Source organism: Molothrus ater, chromosome 2 (assembly GCF_012460135.2).
Source record: "Molothrus ater isolate BHLD 08-10-18 breed brown headed cowbird chromosome 2, BPBGC_Mater_1.1, whole genome shotgun sequence".
Lineage (NCBI taxonomy): Eukaryota > Metazoa > Chordata > Aves > Passeriformes > Icteridae > Molothrus > Molothrus ater.
In genome coordinates, this window is record NC_050479.2 from 20245149 (window position 1) to 20265696 (window position 20548).

Below are 20548 nucleotides of genomic sequence, written 5' to 3' on the forward strand. Positions count from 1 at the left end.
AAATGGGAAGGGAGCTGCATGGCTGCAGGAAGGGAGGGCAAAGAACAAGGTGTTTTAAACAGCATGAAATAGGCAGGAAATGACAACACCAGAAAACACACTCTCTAAATGTGGGTATGGAGGTGGGAGTTGGGGGAGGATTATACAAGTCAGGTATGTTAATGGTAGCTGCAGGGACTGAAATGATAGAATAGATACACTAGAGGGAAAGTAGTAGTGTGAAGAAAAGAAGGTCATTAATAAAAGATGAGGAAGGTTGAAATTAATGAAAGTTGCGCAGAGACACTTGCAGCCCTTGTCAGGAGAAAAGCAGAGGACTCCTGGTATTCCTGTTCTGTAACTCCAGGGAGTGGGTCAGAGCTGTCACAGACCTGCCCCTCATGTGCTTGGGTTCCCCTCCTGTGGACACAGGGAGGAGAAGGGAGGCTGAAACATTTGTTGTTAGATCTCAATCTCCCATGCAATTGCAGGGAGCCAGGATGCATCCTCAGATCTGTGAGCTGGAAAGCACTTTGCTCCAGCACAGCTGCAGATATTTATGGCAGCCATAATCAGTTGATAAACACAGAAATGTGCCACAAGTTCTCTCTTAAGAACAGTTAGTGAAGGCAGAGTTTGTGAGCTTCATTCTTATCCATAGAAAGGATGTTTTTCTTTTGAATTATTTATTAAAAAATATAATTCTGCTGAGCTGGGGAATAAAATTAAATAGACCAAAATCTCCCCAGGATTTCAAATCCTAAGAAAAAAGTGCTGACCAGTTCTGAGACCTCAGTTAGCAGCAGAGTTTTAAATTCAGATGTTAGATTGAAAGCAGGAAAGAAGGAGTAAAAAAATGTTCTCAGTTAAAATAAATATTTATTTTGGAGAAATGTTCTTGCCTTTTCTGGTCTTCTTCTAACTCATTTTTTTCCTCTTGAATAAAACTAATTGCTTCATCTAATTATTATTAGGTCCTTAGAAAAACTGTTTTCCAGAATTCACTCTTTCCTTGAACTTTTTTGCTCTCTTGTGTTGCACAGACAAAACATCTAATCTAATCAAGCATGTAATGGAACATATCAATATGAAAATCTCATGTTCATATCTGTGTAATTCGATTTTTCTAATATTCACCAAAGTATTAAAATCATTGAAATGTTATTTTTTTCTTTTATTTTTACAGCAAAATTTGGAGAGCAACCTCACCAACCTTATTAAGAGGAACACTGAACTGGAAACTCTTCTGGCAAAACTCATTCAGACCTGTCAACATGTAGAAGTGAGTATGGCCTCCATTAGAAATTCTCATAAACTTAATTACATTCATTTCTAGCATACAGGAGCAAACATTTAAACAAAAAAACCAAACAAAACCCCAACAAAAATAAATAAACCAAACAAACAAGTGAAGAAATTAATTTCAGTAATGGTAAACTGACTTAAAACTTTTTCACTGATAAGGGGTATTCTCAATACAGATAACCTCCTTTACATTCCTTTCTGTCCTGTTTTAATTATGGTGTGTTGCTATGGCCTCCACTGCTACTATCCTTGAACACATCACTTATTACCTTTAACATTTGTCTTTCTGGATCCTTTGAGATAGAGAAATATTTACAGGTGGAAAATGAAGGCAAAAAAATAGGAACACCCAGATTCCGAACCTCATTTAAGTTTCTGTTTAACACCAGATTTGTTTTCATTTTCTTTTTTTTAGTCAGAATTAACTGAATACCTATCTGTACTCACATGTCATACATGAAGTATATTTATCTTCCAAAGAAAACAGGTTCTTACAGGCCTTCTAGTTGCTTCACTTACATATTCCACTCTGACAATCATTCTTTAGCAGGGTGGGATCTGAACCTATAATTTCCCCCTAGAAAGGGTGAAAAAAAGTTCACCCAAAAAAGGCAAAGCAAACAAACAAAAAAAGGAAACAAACTCAAGAAACAAGCCAGCCAACCAACCAACCAAAGCGAAGCAGCCCCCTATTCTTCCAAAGAGATCGTTCATCTTATCTATGTTTGTATCTGCTCCGCTTCTCTGGAGCCTCACCAACTTCACAGAGCTCAATAAAACCATAAAAGTCTACCCACAGTATGAGGCATTAGGTGGATGGTTTCATCCCTTTGTATAGGCACCAATAACACCAGGCAGAACAGCTGGAATGGCATTAGTGGGTATTGAGAGACAGAGATAAGGCGCAATTTGACAGACGGGCTCAGGACAGCATAAAGCCTCTTCTTCACTGGTGGCCTGTGTCCAAGATGTGCTAGAGCTGAAAAACTTAAAATTGCTCCTCTGTCTTCTCTGCAGCTCTGCAATATTTTACCAGCTCTTAGTTTAGTGTTACAAGGATCCAACTTGTTCAGCCGGTAACAGATGCGCTATTGTCCCTGGAGTCCTGGTTTAGAAAATTTCTCTGAAGACATAAAGCAATCGCAACATAGTTGTTAATGAATTCCTACCATGTTTTATTCATCAAATTAGTCTAATTAGCATTTAAATTAGCTAAATATTAAGAAATGAGCTTCAGTCAAAACCTTGGACCTTGGCTGTGCTGGAAATTGGGCAAGTGGGGATGGGGAAGTAAACTTTGAAGTTATCTCTGTTTCTCAGAGCCCTGTGAAAATTTCAGATATGATGTGCATATCTCCAGCATTGGAGAAAATGTGACTTAGATAGATTTTTGAAAAGTCAGTACATTCTTTCTCTTCTTGGTTGCTCAGGAGAGAAATTCAACCCAATACAGGGACCCAAATTAAAAATTAGATTAAAAAGATTGGCTAGATTAATCTTTAATCTAATCTATTAATTAGATTAAATTAGATTGGCTAAAACGTTAATAATGCAAATTTAAAATTACAAAATATTGGGAAAAGTTTCCAATTACTGTATTAGTTTTGACATATGAACCCACTGAAATGTTGAAACTGAAAAGGAAGTTAGTTTTACAGCAAATGCTTTCTTTTTCATTATTAGATTTATTACAGGTAATAATGTAAAATACATTGTACATCATTTGTAAACATATAAAAATATAGGTAGTAAATTTAAAGACTTTTGTTACCTACTTTGATTTTCCTTACCTAATTTGAAATCATTTTGATTTAAATTTTGGGGCCTTTAAAACTGGTTTAAAAAAAAGAAAAAGGAAATAAGCTTTCCATTTCAGATATAGTTTGAACTTCGAAAAACAAGGAAGGAAAGGAAATTATTATTATTCCTTGTATTAAAATTACCAAGACTTTATTCTGATATAGATAAACTTTTAAAAGTCATGCTCACTAACATCTATTTGTTGCTATAAACAGTAACTTTTTTTAAGCCTTTATCATGTTATAAGCCAAAAAATTCAATGTTACATGAAAAATGGAAAAGGAATGTCTTCTGTGGTTTGATATGGAGCAAAAGCTGATGTGTCCAAAAATGAACGGAAAACAGGCTCTGTGTGTTTTGAATAAATTGATCCTCACCAGCCAAACCAAATGTTGTCACAAAGCCACCATTTCTCATCTCAAGAGTCAGTGGCTTCCCAGGAACCAGCTTTATGGCAGATTGGTGATCCAGCCATGCATCCTTCCCAGCTGTACTGTCATCCAGAGCAAAGGCCAAATCCCAGTCTCTCTATGTTTTAAAACTCATACTTATTCCTTTCTGAAACACTTCTTTTCATTTTTTTCCTCCATGAGTGCACAAGGACTGATCAGTAATGTTGATAATCTGGAAGCTGGAGACCTTCCAGCCACTGAGGAGGGGTATCTGGTTTGGCCTCTCATCACAGCAATGGAGACATAAATCTGGCCAATTTTTAGATGGAGGTTATCAATTTATGACAGGATTTATCCTGATGGAGAACCTGATCTTGGGAGCCTCAAGAAGTTCACTTCCAGTCTTGCATTCCTATGGGTGATTGTGGTCATAACAGCAAGAAAATCTTTGTGAATAAATCAAGCCTGTATTCTTTACTACTTTAATTAAGATATAATATTAAACATTTTATAATAATAATAGTAATTTTAGTATCTGAATGTCTGCTTTCATGCCTAACATGGATTAGCTTATTTGCTTTTGGCAACAGTTTTTAAAATTCCATTTTCTCAAAGGGAACCACACCCTCAAATGTGATTGCTTGAGACTGTAACACTCTTTTCTGTCCCAAACCTTTCTGTTTGTTTAGGAGCATGCTGACACACTTGTTCTACTCATCTTTCAGACACATCTCCAACATGTTTTTCATTTTACACTAATTTTTCTGTCTTTCCATTCTCCCCTCCTCTGTAATCCTGTCTGTCATTACTTGGTTTTGCAGAAAACCCAGAAGGCTGGTAATCAGGAAAGTTGTTTTTTTTCCTTCCTTAGAGCCCATGGCAAATCCTCAACCTCATACTTCTGGCCTGGCTGCTTTCTGCAGAGCACCCCCTGGCCCAGGGCAGCTCTGCTGCTCACTCTGTGCAGGGAAGGCACCTCTGGCTGCCTCCCCTGGCACAGCAGGGGGGGCTGCATAAAATGATGAACTGATGCATGGGATAAAACAGAGCTTTCTCCACAAACTGAGAATGGAATAGGAATGACTACTACTTGGATATGTATTTCTTTGTAGTCCTAATTGACTGCATTCCTACTTCTGATAGGATCTAGCATTCATTGACAAAAGGGACAAATTTGGGCATGAGCCTCTTATGCCAGTTACTTTGTTTCTAAGCAATTTGAGTTTTGATTTTGGATTTTTTTTCTCATCTCTTTTAGGAAATGCATGATTAAATGTCTGTCATATTGTCAATACCATAAAGCTTCTCATCTGTTAGATAGAAACATAATCTGAAGTCAGCTGGAGGAGAAATTGGAGCAATTATCTAGGGGGGAGGAGAAAGGAAATAGGTTTTGCTTGCAGACAACTTTATAGCATCTGTATCTCAGTCTTTCTGCTTGTTTTGTTTTGTTTTGAATTCACCAAACGTCATAGGAAGCAGATTCTGGACAACACTGTAAAATAATTTTGGGTTGCATAAAGAAGAGGCGTTTTCCTCTGGTTGTATAACCCTCAAAGTGCTGCATCCATTGCTCTTTGTATGTAATAGAAATGCTCAGTTTCTAGCTCACTTCTAAAGATTTGCTGCAGGCAAAATCTCAGTGTAAAGTTCCCAGTCAAAACTGGGCTTTTGAGTGTCAAATGGTGTTTTTTATAGTCATGTTATATAATCACCTGAATAAAAAGTAGTTCAATGAATGAACCTTTATTTCACTGGCACAGATACTCAGCACTCACACTTATCACATACATTTTGCATTTCAGTGTAAAGCAAGAGTGCAAAACCAATGAAGAGAAGATGGCAGCACCTAAAAAATCTTGCTGTTGCTATTTTTTTTGCATGGCTGATAAAAAAGAAATGAGCCAAACAGGAAAATTTAATAATAATGGAATGCTGAGTTTCTAGTAAGACTTCAGTGACAAGATAGCTCCTTCAAATTTTGCAACAAAATGTCTCTATCAAGTTTTGTGTGGCATTTCTGTTCCTTGAGAGACAGTAAAATCAAAACTCAGCTATCAATACAATTCTCAAAGGACCCTTGAAAAATAAAGAGGTTTTGTCTGTCACTATAAAAAACAGTGAATATTCTGTTTTCACAAATTTTCATGGTACTCACTCCTTGAGATTTGGGATTATTTTTGTCAAAACTCAAGTAAACTGAGAGGTTCTCAATGGGAAAATTTAGTTAGAAAGCCTGTATGTAAATCCTGGTGTCTGAACTGCAGTGAACGGCCTTCAGAGTAATACCAAGTCTTGGAATAAGGAATCTACTTTGCTGGGGATTTTTTTCCTAGGAAAGGAGCAATGAGTTAGGTAAGTGTTTACCATCACTGTGGAATATGTGTGATAACTTAAAAAGGAACTCCACAGAAATTTGCTTTTTCCTCTGCCCCACTGTCTTCCATTTTTGTGAAGATGCTTGTTCAGCAGCTACATTTATTTGCTATATTTAAATGCTAAAAGTAAATGGTATTTTTTGGTTTTTGAAATAGACAGAAAAATATGATTTGAAGGAAATTAGGAGTTTAGGAGTTCTCACTCTCAGTAAGATACTAATAGCAAACCTGATCACATGCATAAAACCTTAAGATGGCGTTTACAGCATTTGTTTTTTCTAAGACAGTTTCTAATGAGAGAAGGTACAAGAGACTTCCTCTATTAACATTATTTTGACTTCTAATTACTTTCATTGTACTTTTAATTCCACTCTCATAAAAGTTGATTTCATTCAATGGAAATCGCAGGTAAGCTTTAGTCGGTGTCTTGAATTTATGTAGCATCTGAAAAGAGAAACTTCAGAAATAAAAACTGACAAAACATGCTGCATAGCGTCTGGTGATACAGAATATTCATTCAAGGATGTCCTAAGTTGCATGCCTAGTAAGCTGTAGCCTAGTAGTCAAATACTATTTCCCTAAAGAATTATTAAATTGATTTCAAAAATTACTTATTAAATATAGAAGTGATCCTATACAAATATAGAACTGCAGCATTTATGCATATATTATATGCAGAGATTAAGCACGAGCTGAAATATATTATTACACCTACAATTGTTTTGTACCTTCTGTAAATTGGAGTTGTAGTTATGGTAAGAGGTCACACAGATTGTATATAAACTAATAGCAGAGTTTTTCACTGCTTGCTAAGGTGGCCTGTCCTGATTTGCTGCACCTCTCCCTTTCTCTCATATCCAGGTGTTCAGATTTTTGATGGACTGATATTCTTGCAAGACTTTGACCTTAGACTAATAAATAGAGCTTAGTTCACTATTAACTGGTAAATTAATGCAGCAGGTAATATTTTGTGCCTGCTATCAGAGACTGTAACTTTTCAATCAAAATGTTGTCAACTTATGGAGCTTTCTGTCTCTGAGTTGTTTGTTTATCATTATGGGAACAAAATACTCTTGAATTCCTCCTTTTTCTGCCTAACATATCAGCTAAAGAGCAACTAGAGATGCGGGGAGACCAAAGGCACTGGTCCTCTTGTGAGCATGTTAAACACTGGGCTAGAGACCCTGGGTCCTGGATGACAGTTTTAAGTATTGAACTATTGTTTACAAGTGCACTGGTTTCAACATCATGAAAGGATGGGCAGTCCTTTGAACTTCTATGATTATTTGATAGATTTTGTTTTTCTATCCTATGTGAAACACATGAAGTGGAATATTTTGCTCAATATGGAACAAAGGCTTAATGTCAGCAGGAAAAACAAAAAAACAATAAATAATTAAATATTTTTCAATTAAAAAGTATTTTCATTATTTAGGTTTAAAGAAAGGTCTAACATAAAGTGTAAAAAAACAAGAGTGAAAATAATGAGATTCTTATAATTATTTTTTTCCCCATGAAATTCTGAGGTTTTTCTGTTTTAGGATGAGACTGTAAATGTCACTAGAGGACTTCTAGGTGTCTTGCTGGTTAGTTTCTCACCAATGTGCTTCAAAGTACAGTGGGACAAAAAACTTCAAAACAATGTTTTAATAAGTAAAATGAGTACTTCAATATTCCAAGAAGGGTTTACTTTTAGTCAGGATTGGGGCAGATAGTCTTATCTGCTGGACCCAAAGAGGTTTAGCTCTCCTGGCCTAATAGATCCTTCGTTCACAGAATTCCTACGTAGCCAGAGTAAGATGGAATATTTTTGCACTGACCTTTGTTTAACCTGCTCTGAGACTGCCTCTAAACACAAACACAGGTCTCCTGGTTAGAGATAGATGTGGAATGCAAACAAAAACAAAGCCTCTGGCACACTTGAAATGGAAGATGACCTTTTTTTTTTTTTGCACCATCTCAAACTAAAAAATTTATACTCACATGGCAAGCTGATTAATATCACATATTTCTAAAGGCATGGTTTGTCATCACAGATAAAATCAGATTTACACTTAGACTAGGGAAAACCTGAAAAAGTTATTTTCCAAGAGTTCTGCTTCTGCTCCGTAGAAGACTAAATTGAACAACCCATAACATCAAACATGAAGTAAAGGAAGTTTTAATCCATGACTCTCATGGCCATAAAAAGAAAGGGAAGACATTTTTTCATGAATGTTCATTAATGATTATCCTTTTCCATTAAATAAATAAATTACATATGGATGATGTTAAAATAATGCTTCAGTGTATCCTGGCTCTATGAAGAAAAGTTATTCACTTTACAACATGGAGTAAAATAAACAGGCCTCTCTCTTTAGAAGAGTATAATCCTTAAATTAATGTAGGGACACTAATCCAAGAGAATGTGTTCTACATCACCATGGCAATGAAGAAGGTTTTCCTAGAGCAAGTAGGTATCGGCCACCATATGTACAAATGTTAGGTTTTTTTAATCTCAGTTTCTGGGTTTGATGCAAGAAGAAATTCAGGCTCAAATCTAAAGTGAAGTATGTGTCAATGACGCAACAGGTTTTGAGTGGAATCATTCAATTTAATTTTCTGATGTTTTTGTCTTATTTTGAGTATACAGTAATTGTTGTGAGTATATAGTCATTCTTATAGCCACAGTATATAGTTATTCTATAACTATCAACTCAAACACATAAAGAAAAATTCATACCTATTCTGTACCTTTATGGCCACAGCTGCAAAGAATTTATTTTTTTAAGAAATCGAAACCATTTTTAAATCATGAAGCTGAAAATCAAATTCATACCTCAATTTCCAAAGATCAGACTCTTTCTACAACCTACTTTCTTCCATTTTGCATAATCAACTGGTGACTAGGAAATAAAAATTGCTCTGGTTTTGATGAATTTATCACAGTGAGCATAGGCTTAAAAAGCAGACCCCCTCTTATTTAAGATGTCTTATTTTGCTTGTCATTTAGAGATTGTTTGCCAAAAAGACACATGAAGAGTTTCACTTGTGGGGAGAATTGCCTCACCTATCAGGAATCTCAGAAGAAGAGTTTTGCTATTGCAAGGAAAATTCTTCTGAGACACTAAAAAAATCCTTTGGTTCTTTATATTAGTTGAGGAAGTTTTCATGGGTATGAATCCAGCCCTCTGATTCTGTTTGCCTTTAAATTAACCATAGAAGCTCCACTGTAACCTCAAATCTCTAGCCATTCTGTAGTTTTGTGATTTCCCAAACATCTGCTGGGGAGTTTTGAAACCACCACATTCATTTTCTTATGAGCTAAGCTGCAATTTAACTCAGGTCTCTGAAGATGAAAGCCTAGGAAGCCTCCACAGAGAGCAGAACACTTTCCAAATCAGTTCTCAGCTTGTGGAGCTGGGAACAGCTGGCCTGCTCTCCCCTTTGGGCTAAGAGGTCTTGTTGTTTCCAGTTCCCTGACAGACATCTGAGGAACCCCCATTTCTCTTCTTTTTTTAACTACACCTACTTCCTGAGGCAAAGGGCCACAGTCCCTATCCATATGTCTGGAAAACCTGGAAAGAAACCTGGAATTTTAAGGTAGTTGGGTTTTTTAGTAAACTATTTGAGGTCTGTGTATGTTACAGAAATAGGAATAAATTCCCCACAAAATCAGGAGAACTAGAATTTGTCCTTCTCCTTTGTAGAGGTCATAGTTCTTGCTAAATCATAAGGCCTCCTAGTCAATTTTAACTGGCATGGTAAAGAAATTTATAAAAATGATACCAATAAACCAGAAAATTTTAGGTTCAAAGTATTTCTGGACATGGATGTTTAAGGAACCGGTTGATGCCAAAACTAATTGTATTAATAGTGACATTTTCCATAGAAAGGTGTCACCAAGTCTAGCATAAACTCTCAGACAACAGATACCTCAGATTAAAGAATCAGCCTTTGTCTTGGCTGAAGGGAGCCCAGACTGAAGTCAACTCTCTCTATGATTTGGAGACTTTCACTAAGTGTGTGACACCATCACCAGACTTTATAAGGCAGCTATCAGTCTCTTTTAACAAACTCCTTGGAAAGAGGGCTTGTTTTTAATGTGGAAAAAATGTAGAATGTAAAACCTCAAATATTTTCACCAGACAGAACTCACATTCCTTGGCCAGCCCAGCTGGAAGTTATTGTCAAGGTCGTTGTTTGTCAAAGGGCTCAAGCAGAAGGAAAAGCCTCATTCTGTTATTTTTGCAGCACCTGTACAGTGGAGCCCTGGTCCATGCCTGTAGCTCTTTGGTCTGACACGTGACTCCTCAAGAACACACAAGTAAATAATATTTAACGGTAACCTCACAAATAGTCCCTTTGGGCCACAGCTAATGTAGTGCACTTAAAATTAGGCATGCGCTCAATTATAAAGTTATTATTGAATCAGAGGCTTTGGGGGCTGAAAATATGATTAAGGAGTATTTCAGCTTAAGAAAAGCCCCTGGATTAAATGCTGAGGGATTTTTTTCATACAAAGCTCAGACGTATCATATAATTTTAGAGTATTATTTTCATTTTTAACAAGCTTGTCCAAGTTATAAAGTTGGGAATGTCTTCAAATGGTGTTTAAAAAAAGTATATACTTTTCAGATTTCAAAGAAAAAGAGAAGCCTGCTCTCAGTGCATTAAGAAATCCAGAGATTTTTTTCCAAGCATTTTGCTTTTCTTCATCTAGAGCTTTTTAGGTTAAGATCCAATTAATACATTATTATTCAAATCAACCAGAGTATTAAATGAAAGAATGTTGATTTAACCTTCCTGTAACTTTATGTTTCATGACAGTTATCCCAAAAATTAATTAGATCTTCTTGACAAAGCAAATTGGTGATGTAAGTGGTGCTAGAAGTAACACTTTGAGTGGAAGCTACTCAAAAATCCCATCAAGTGTTACCATAATGAAGTGCCAGAAATGTTCCTGTAATTAAGTGCTGAAGTTGGCTGTGGCATGGACCGACCTTGGTATTGACACAGGAGCTGTGCCCACATGCAGTGGATGTGATCCCTGCCCCGGGCTGAGCTTGTGTAGGCTTCCCTGATCTTCAGTGGAATTTCAGTCCAGTAGTGAACCTGAAGTCAGGACTGGGAAACCAGTGCATGGTACAGCTTGTTGAAAGCAGCTCTGCAGAGTTTCATGCCAAAGCAAGATGTGTGATGCAGCTGAGGTACTGGGACAACAGGAACAAAGGGAATAGGAGGGACAGTGCAGATTGACTGACTTTTCTAGGTTATCAGTGGAGAGACAGTGGCACTGCTAGGGGTTTTGGGTGGGCTATTTCGTGCTCTCTCTCCTCATGTACTGTGGTGAGGAGCCAGGCAGAGCAAACAGCAAATGTAAGGAGAACCATGGGCACCTAAACCAGCATAATAGGAATGCGTTCTACATCTTCACCAGCACTTGCAATCACATCTGACCCCTTCCAAAAAACAAATGTATTCTCTCTTTATAATCTTGATGTCTTAATTAATAATTAAGCCTCTAAAATGTGTAAACAAACTTTAACTTTATGAAGATTTCAGAAAGATAATCCAAAACCTTGATGAAACAGGTCTTTATAAACAATTCCTCTCTTTGCCTGGAGGATACTGTGTATTTCACATAAGAAGGTTATTTGTAAAATTGGTTCTGGTCCAAATTTAGATATATAAGCATTCGCTTAAGCTTAATGAGCTCTGTATGTGCTTACAAGTAAATGCATGTTTAAACACTGTTGGAAGGAAAGAAAAGAATACTGATGCAGAATCATGGGGCTGATCAGACTGAAGGAACAATCAAGGGTGAAATACAGTTACTTGTCACCTGAAAGTAATCCTTGTTGTTGCTCACCCCTGACTCATTATCCCAGTGGGAAAGGTGACATGGCTGTGGAGGCAGCTAGCCAGGGCTGAAAGCTGCTTTACCTCCTTACCCTCTTTTTAGCAAAGTGCAAATGGAAACATAACTCTGAAATAAGTTCTTTTTTTTTTTATTCTAGACATGATTAGAACTTTTAACCTTTTTTTCTGAGTCTTTACACATATATGTAAGCTAGACATGCAACTTCTGGAAGGAAAGTACTTTCTTCTGGTTGTACATGGAATGTTGACTTTGCACTGAAAAAATCAGTCTCCTTCAGAAACAGAACATATTCATCTGAGAACCCAAACTTTCCTATTACAAGTTTTCTTCTTTTTTTTCTCTCTTTTTTTTAATAAAAGTCAGCACTTTCTACAGAAAGCTAATATTTGTGACGGTTTGTGCACTAAAAAATTTTCATTTTCTCATATATTTATACTCTAGAAAACTACATGAGCACATTATTTTCTATCTGGTTTGTTGCTGAGGTAAAGTAGGAATAATTAAGACAGTCAACACATGTCTTGGTATTGTCACGTGGATCTTTGATATCTTGAATCTCTAAGGAACCAATATGTGGATATAAATGTATCAGTAGTTCACTGCCATTTCCAGTGAAAGGACTTTGGATCATTAAATGCAGCTGGAAGGAGATAATTTCAAATCCTCCTAAAAGGACCCAGTTGTTTACTTAAATGTGAGTTAAGCTGTGGTGCTCATTTCTGTAGAATGATGCAGATTTTAAAGGTTTCCAGGATTTGAAGGAGACATAAAATAAATCCAAGGTATTTAATTCTTCTGAATATTAGTAATGATGTATAAATTACGTCTGGTTCAAGAAGACCGAGCTACAAATTGTTGGAGGATGAGAAAGCACTAATGGGAGTCATCATATGTGTTGGGACTTCTTTCCTCCTGACATTCTTTATTATGAGATGCTGGCAGCAGCAGCAGTGAGAGGGGATGCTGCACCAGATGGACTCTTTGATCCAGTATTTGTGCCCTTGAACACGCTGGTATTCACTGCAGTGCTTCGTACGGCTGCAAACCATGATGTGTGAAACACCTCCTGAAGAGACCCCACTTCTCACTGGTGTGTGTTAGAGCTGACACCACTCAATACTCACCAAACCAGACTTGCCTCACTTGAGTTAGAAACACCTGATTATTTATTTGCAAGTCCTGCCTCCTGCAAACAATACATTGCAGTACTCATGCAGTACTCAATTCAGTACTTTGCAAAATCCAAAAGAGGAGACAGAAAATAACACACATTATACACACAAAGGAGAAAAAAAATGCCAAACCCAACATTTTAGAAAATGCAGTTTTTAAATTTGAAATTTTGGAAAAGGAAATGTCAAAAAAAAAAGTTTTGCTAATCATAAGGTTTTGCTTCATAGGTAAATGCATCCCGCCAAGAAACCAAGCTGATGGAAGAATGTGACCAACTCATTGAAATAATCCAGCAAAGACGGCAAATAATTGGAACCAAAATCAAAGAAGGAAAGGTAAAAGCTTTTCTTCTTTAGATCACAAGTAGGTCAATGCTGTTTCATTTGATTGCAGCTTTTTTGACTGCAGATATTATTGGTAGAAATTTGTAAAAGTCCTTATGTAGTTCTTGGCTAGTGACTGATACTTTCAGGTAAAGAAGAATGAAATCCTTGAAGACTAGTACTCTAGACCTCAACTCTTTATTTGCTATTTCTCTTACTACAGGTGATTATGGATTTTAAGGATAAAACCAGAAATTTTGTCATAATTGGTAAATGACATATTATGTCCACTTAATGTTTCCTTCACTCTGTTATGTGCCTGACAGTATTTCCCCCAGTGTTAACTTTCACAAAATGTCACAGCATATAGAATCATGTCTCACAATTATCTTCTTTTTTTTTTCTAGGTACTTTAACTTTTTATTCAAATACTATCACATTAATATTCTGTTCCAGTCATTGTCATTCATGAGGATATGAAGTCTTATTTACAAAAAAAGATATTCAAAAGTATGAAAAAAATTAAATTAGGTGTGCATTTCTAATTCCCAAAGTTCCATGATTATTAGTAGCAAACACATTGAGCAGGAAAAATCCCTGATACTCAACTTTCAATGTATTTTGCTAGCTAACTGTTAACTCAGAAATGCATTAGAGTTGAATTAATGTTTTTATTTTCTAGGTACAAGGTGTTTACTGTTTAACTCCTAAACTAACTAAGTCAGATATTCGTTCTTCTTGTGTGGGAAAAGCTCAGGAAAGGAATAAAGTCAAGAGCAGGTTACATGGTTCATGTGGATGTCAAGATATTCCAATTAACTTGAAATGAAAAGTCTGTAGGCAAGGGCTAACTTAAACACGTTTGAAACCACAAGTCCTGTACACTGTGTGAAAAAACCTGAATTTCCTCATGCTGTTAACAAAATATAATTCCCTTCAAATGAAATAAATGGCCTTCATTTTTGTTTCAACTCCTTTTCTCTATGCAGAGAGACCAGGTGTGCTACAAATGAAGTAGAAAACCTACAATTCATCTGGATTTGTGCAATATACACATTGCTTTTAAAAACTCTGTTGCTTGCAAAAATTATTCTAATTTCTATTAGCATGGAAGATTTGTAACACAATTGACTCCAAATTTATTTAAATAGAACTGTTATCAGAATCTGTCCCCATTCTTTGTTCTATTTTGTTGACCTGGAGGTCCAATCAAGTTCTGGAATCAGTGGAGGTCCAATCAAGTTCTGGAATGCTTTGACTCAAATGTGATATATATTGAGAGATTTCAAGGTCTCAAGAGACCCATGTGAAAAGCCACAGGAAGTTCTGCCCAGTGTATCTTCCTTTAAGAGGACCTATGGCTAAGAGTCTTTCTGGAAGGGAGAGCATGACAAATTTCTCTGTAGGACTGCAGGTGTGTCTACAGAGCTGGAAACACATACTAAGCTCTAGCTGTGCCTGCAAGGCTGCAGCTTCAGTTACACACAAGTCTGAACACCCTGTGCAGCTCCACACTTACTCTCACCTACCACCCAAACCCTATAAAATCCCACAGAACATGCAACAGGAAAGAAGCAAATATCAACTAGGTAAGATAATCCTAGGGCAGATGTCATTCCTACCATTGCAGTAGTGGGTGGGGACTGAATGAGATGAGACTCTTCCTTTTTCAATTTATCATCTTTCTCTTCTTGAGGATAAAAGAAAGAATCAATCAAGTGAAAAATATAGTTCTTATATAGACATCACAAGTCATGACTTGCCTTCTACTGCAGAAAACTCATAAGTTAAAATTTACTTCTGTTCACTGTTTGCTTGTTAATTAATTAGGAAATAAAGAGATGAACTTCTTAACACTGCAGTGAACCTTTTCCTGGTTAAGCTGGTGTAGACTGAATTGTAATCTCTGCAAATGCACAGTTACAGGAAACATTGTGGCATTAGTTCATCCTAGAAGCTGATCAAATCCTTAGCATTACCAAAACCTGCGTGTTCCCTGCATTTTCTTCTCTATCTTTAAAAACATGACACAAATCATTTGGCCAGTATCTTTTTGCGAAAGTTTTTGGAAAATATTTCTTTTCCTACTTGTTTCTGTTGTCAGATAACTGCACTAAGATACCCTCATCACTGCTTAGGATGCAAATATATCCGAAACTCAAATCAGCAACTTTATAGCCTGTGCTCTAATTCCTGAGATTGGGAATGTTATCTTGATTATAAATGTGGACATTTCTGCCAGCCCACTTGGTTGTTAGTTCCCTCATTTTGCATGTAACTGGGTCTTAATGTGCCTTTCTAAACTCCAGAGTTATTTAATTTCCTTCCTTTTTCTTACTCCTGTTCAAACTATGATCCTGATGTGATAACAAAGGGAAGGACTCCCAGACCTTTCAGGAACTATTGTAGTTCCTGAAAGTTTTTTAGCCAACATTGTCTTTAAACGGAGGACTGTACCCTTCCCTAACCTTTTTGCTAATGATTACAGTCACATCTACTGTGTTTATCTCCAGCACATATGTTTGCAATAATAATAATAATCAGCTCTCCAGCACTACTGTGCTTTTTTCCAGTTAAAAATAACCAACAAGAAAACACCCTCTTTTACTTAAAGCACATAATGAGTTCAGGTATGTATTGTTAACAGAATTGAAAAGTATTTTTCTGTTAACTTTTATTTTCAGTTTTCTTCTTTTTATGAAACTCAATTAATAGAAAAAATCTAGTTAATCTATAAGTAGCCTTTAACACAGATCTCATAATTTCTGGGAAATGGTTATCTAAATAGACCTTAGTTATCATGTAAGCAGAAATTACCAGGAAATGACGTTCCTTCTGCTGGAAAATAGGCCAGCTGTGCTTGTTTTGGCTCTCCCCTGTTGTTTTCCATGTGGAAAATATTCAGGCAGAAAGGCTGTGCCTGTCCCTTATTAAAATGTTACATGGCTAGATGGAGTTCACCGCAAAGCTTGTCACCAAAGCCATTCATCTTAACTCCTCCTTTGCCCAGCTTTACCTCTGAATTGCAAACCCAGCCATGATTTGTGACCTCAGAGACATGACTGCTTTCCTGTGTTTCCACTCAAGGTGGTGAGGCTGAGAAAACTGGCTCAGCAGATTGCAAACTGCAAACAGTGCATTGAGCGCTCCACGTCCCTCATCTCTCAGGCGGAGCAGTCACTGAAGGAGAACGACCACGCTCGCTTCCTGCAAACTGCCAAAAATATCACTGAAAGGTAAGGGAGATGTTCCTCTCAGCAAAAAGAAAAACCTCACTTTAAGGCAGATGTGTTGCCATAGTTGCTGTATTGTCCTGTCACATCAGACATGCGGTCAAAGGCAGCGGGGTCGTTGACATATTCCCCCAAAATGCTACTTTGTGCTATACCAGGTTGGGAAGAACCTTACTGTAGTCCTAAATCTAAACATCCCTTTGAGAAGAGGAGCAGTCAAAAAAGGGTACAAATTAAGAGTTACAACAAGAACAGCATGCACAAGTGAAAGAGTTAGAATGGTTGCCAAGCAGATGTCTGATGTTAAACACACTTAAAAAATGGGTTTATGGCTGAAATTCCTACTTCATGAAAAATTCCGAGATTGAGAAAAAATTAGACAGTCAGTGCATTCATTAGAAGAAACTGGGAATGATCTTAAGGGATTCATTTTTTTTATAAAATGGAAAGCTACAAGATAATGAAATTTGTAACTTTGTGAACCTGCACCATGCATCTTGAAGAGATGGAGATTCAACAGTCCAGGAGGTTTGGATGTTACATCAGCTGTTGTGCTGGGCTCCTGGGTGCAGGGAATTTCTACTCATTTCAAGATCCTGGCTCCCCTCAGCATGCCAGATGTATCAAGGATCCCAAAGACAAGGACCATGCTATCAGAAAATTTGCTCTGGTTTTCAGTGCAATGCTGTGAATGCTAAAACATACCCATTGAGTTTCAGCAGGATTTTCTGACGAAAAATATTCTGCTGGAATATCAGCTGTTTAGCAATCAGAATTTTTTTTTAATTTTAAAAGTTTAAAGAAAGAGAATATGGACAACAAAGAAAGACATCAAAAGTATGCTCTTTTAAAATTTTTAATAGTTTTTTTTAATAGTTATTTTTTTATTTGTGGGTTCACATTATATCTTCACATTTTCCAGCCAATTTCCCCAAATTCAAAACATGAAATTCCCTGCTACTATTACACATTTTTTTAAGTCTTTCCCTTACTCTGGTGTGCTGCATCAGTCTTCATCAAAGCTAATTACCAATTTATAAATAAGCCAGCAATACTGGGTTGCCTATTACAGATTCAAAGAATTGAACATCAGTTGAAAAAGACAAGGCCAGGCAAGGCAGTGGGTTATATGCTGTTTCTCAGACTATATTCTGTCACCAAGCAACATTTTGGCATCCCAGTTGAAGTCAGTAGCAAAACTACAAGTATCAAAAGCTGAAGGTGAGGGTCTGCCCTTTTTTTCAGTGTTCAGCAGAAGCAGCAGTAGGGCAGAAACTTGTGGAGACACAGGGCTTTCTAACTGACTACCAAAGAATATTCAGAGAAGCTCCATTTTGAACTTGTAAGCATGAAGAGTTGCATCTTAAATACAATACTTTGTACTTTCACAGGAGAGACACTGGGAGAGCAGAAATGAAACAAGCTGACATACGTGCCCAATCAAACAATTCTTGGCTATTACAGATTGTTGTCAGTAATGAAATGGCTGTGAACACCCTGAAAATCAGAGAATCATTCCAAGCAGTGAATAAAACCAAGGGTAAAAAACATACCAAGTGTTTGCAGACAAATTACTAATGGAAAAAGAGGCTAAATAGAATTATAAATTATTCCTCACAAGTAACTCTCTTAGTTCTCCTGTGGTGAGCAACATTTTGTTTGCTTTTAGACTGCTCATGTAACAGTCTCACCAGGGCTCTGAGCTCCAGCAGCTAAAGAAGTCTCCTGAAATCATGCTCATTGCATTTCTTCATCCACACATTTCAAAGTAATTGCAGTAAAATATTTTCTGTTGTAAGCACAACAGGTAACTGCACTAGCAGAGTCATTACATTCACTCTGATGATTAAGTTGTGCATTATTTGCAGTGGATGAAATACATTTATCCTAGAAAAACCCTTTCCAATCAACTATAGTGTCAGTGTTTACAGTGTCAACAGTAGGCAGAATTACAGGATGAAATTCAGTCCTCTGAACCTAATATGGTTCAGCATGGTGTCTGAAATTTTGAATTGTTGATCTCGCCAAAAACTGACTGTAACTGACTGTAAATACAGAGCACCTTTTGCATATCCCCTAAAACAGTCCAAAAAACCTGCTGATATAAAATAAAATTTAAAAAAAATGTGTCCTAGGATCTACTTTAAACTGAGTTCTACATTCACAGCTGCAGCAGAAACAATGCTGAAAACTGTATAACAAGAATATTGACCAGGAAACCTCCTCAGCTCAGCTTTTGAAAACTATGCTGAAGACAATGAGATGTACAGCTCTGGTTTTGACTTTCCTTATTGTATTTTCCTAAAATACTACACAAAAAATATATGAAAAAATAGTCCTTAGTAAACATTCGTCCTGAAGTAATTTCAGTCCAGTCTACAGAAAAAGAATAATATGGGAAAATTTTAAATTGAAGCAATCAAATATTTTGATCAGACATGTCAAAAATGATATAACAGACATAAATGTCATAACAGATAACAGACATAGATTGCATGCATAGTTGTATGTTTATCTCCAAACTGAAACATTTGCCTAATTTCTGTTGTATAGCATAAGGTTTAGTGATCTCTCTCCTTAAACCAGTCAAACTTTCTGTAAACACATCCAGTATCCAGCTCTCCAGAAATATGCATTTGGTGAAACCAGCTGTATGGACTGGAAAATGCATTTTTCTTGTGAAAGTTCATCTCTTTATATTAGTACATCTGGACAGAGAAAATGTAAATGTAGCTCCTGAAATGAGGTCGGTGAGGAAACTTTTCCATTTTGGAGGAAATATAAGTATGCATACATGCTTTGTAGGGAAAATAAACCATGCTGACATCTATTTGTTTTCTCTCCCTCCTGTGCCTTTTGAAGTTAGCAGCAGTGTGCTGTGGTGAGCAGCTGAGGAGCTGTGGGCACTGTGCCTAGCCCTTGGGACAGCAGTGCCAAGGCGTGCCTGGAGCAAGAAACTGCTTGGGAGAACAAGGGCTGGGAGAGATGCAGCATCTGTCAGGGTTGCTTAAACACAGCTAATTACAGACCTCTTTCTTCTTTGGTTCCATGGGTGATTAAAAAAAGAATTCAAGGGATATTGTTATTTGGCCAATATTTTGTTAAAATCTTATCTGATACTGCGTGATAGGCCGAAGTTCAGTAAAAAAAAATATTGGAGATCTTGCTGTCAAAAATAAAAGTGGCAGTTCCTAACTTAAACCATATAATTAAAATACATATATAAGCTTTTATCAAGTTTTTTGAGAAGCTGTAACAACCATATTCATCAAGTCCACCTTGATATAAAAGTCGTTGTGTTTTGAGTGCTAAAAGACAATTTTTTTTCATTACAGGGTTTCCATGGCAACTGCATCCTCCCAGGTTCTAATTCCTGAAATTAATCTCAATGATACTTTTGATACTTTCGCACTTGATTTTACCAGGGAGAAGAAATTGTTGGAATGCCTTGATTACCTTACAGGTACTTTTTTTTTTTTTTTTTCTTGAGCTGCTACTATTATATATTCCTCATAAAATAGTAGTGATAGGATTTTCTTCAGTTCTCCTTGTGGTTGTAACTTTGGCTGGTTGCCAGGTGCTCACTCCATCTCCTCAGTAAGGGGAGAAAATAAGATGAAAGCTCAAGGGTTGAGATAAAGACAAGGAGATCACTCAAGAATTACTGCTACAGGCAAAACAGACTCAGCTTGGGAAGATAAATGTAATTTATTGCAAATTAATTGTAAAAGTAGGACACTGAGAAATAAAAATAAATCTAACAAAAAACTTTTCCCCACTCCATTCTTCTTGGTCTCAGCTTCACTCCCAGCTCTGCTACCTACTCCCCACCGAGTGGTGCATGGGGATGAGGAATGGAGGTTGTGGTCAGTTCATTACACATCATCTCTGCCACTCCTTCGCCTGATGCCCTTCCCCTACTCTGGCATGGGCTTTCTCCCACAGAATGCTGCTCTTCATGAACTTCCCCTACATGGGCCCTTCCAACAGGTTGCCATTCTCCAACAACTGCTCCAGAGTGGGTCCTTTCTGCCAGATGAGTCCTTCAGGAGTGGACTGCTGCAGTGTGAGTCCTCCGTGGGTCACAATTCCTCTAGGAAAC

General features: G+C 37.0%; 1 protein-coding gene across 5 annotated transcripts in view; it reads left to right on the forward strand.

Annotated features, from left to right (window-relative positions):
- The window catches only part of MID1 (midline 1), a 325446-nt gene that overhangs the window by 281763 nt on the left and 23135 nt on the right, over positions 1 to 20548 (forward strand). For all 5 annotated transcript variants that reach the window (XM_036388501.1, XM_036388509.2, XM_036388529.1 and 2 more), the window contains 4 exons: positions 1166 to 1261; positions 13118 to 13225; positions 16301 to 16449; positions 19782 to 19909. In XM_036388501.1, coding sequence (XP_036244394.1) covers positions 1166 to 1261; positions 13118 to 13225; positions 16301 to 16449; positions 19782 to 19909 — 481 coding nt within the window. The remainder of the gene's footprint in view (positions 1 to 1165; positions 1262 to 13117; positions 13226 to 16300; positions 16450 to 19781; positions 19910 to 20548) is intronic.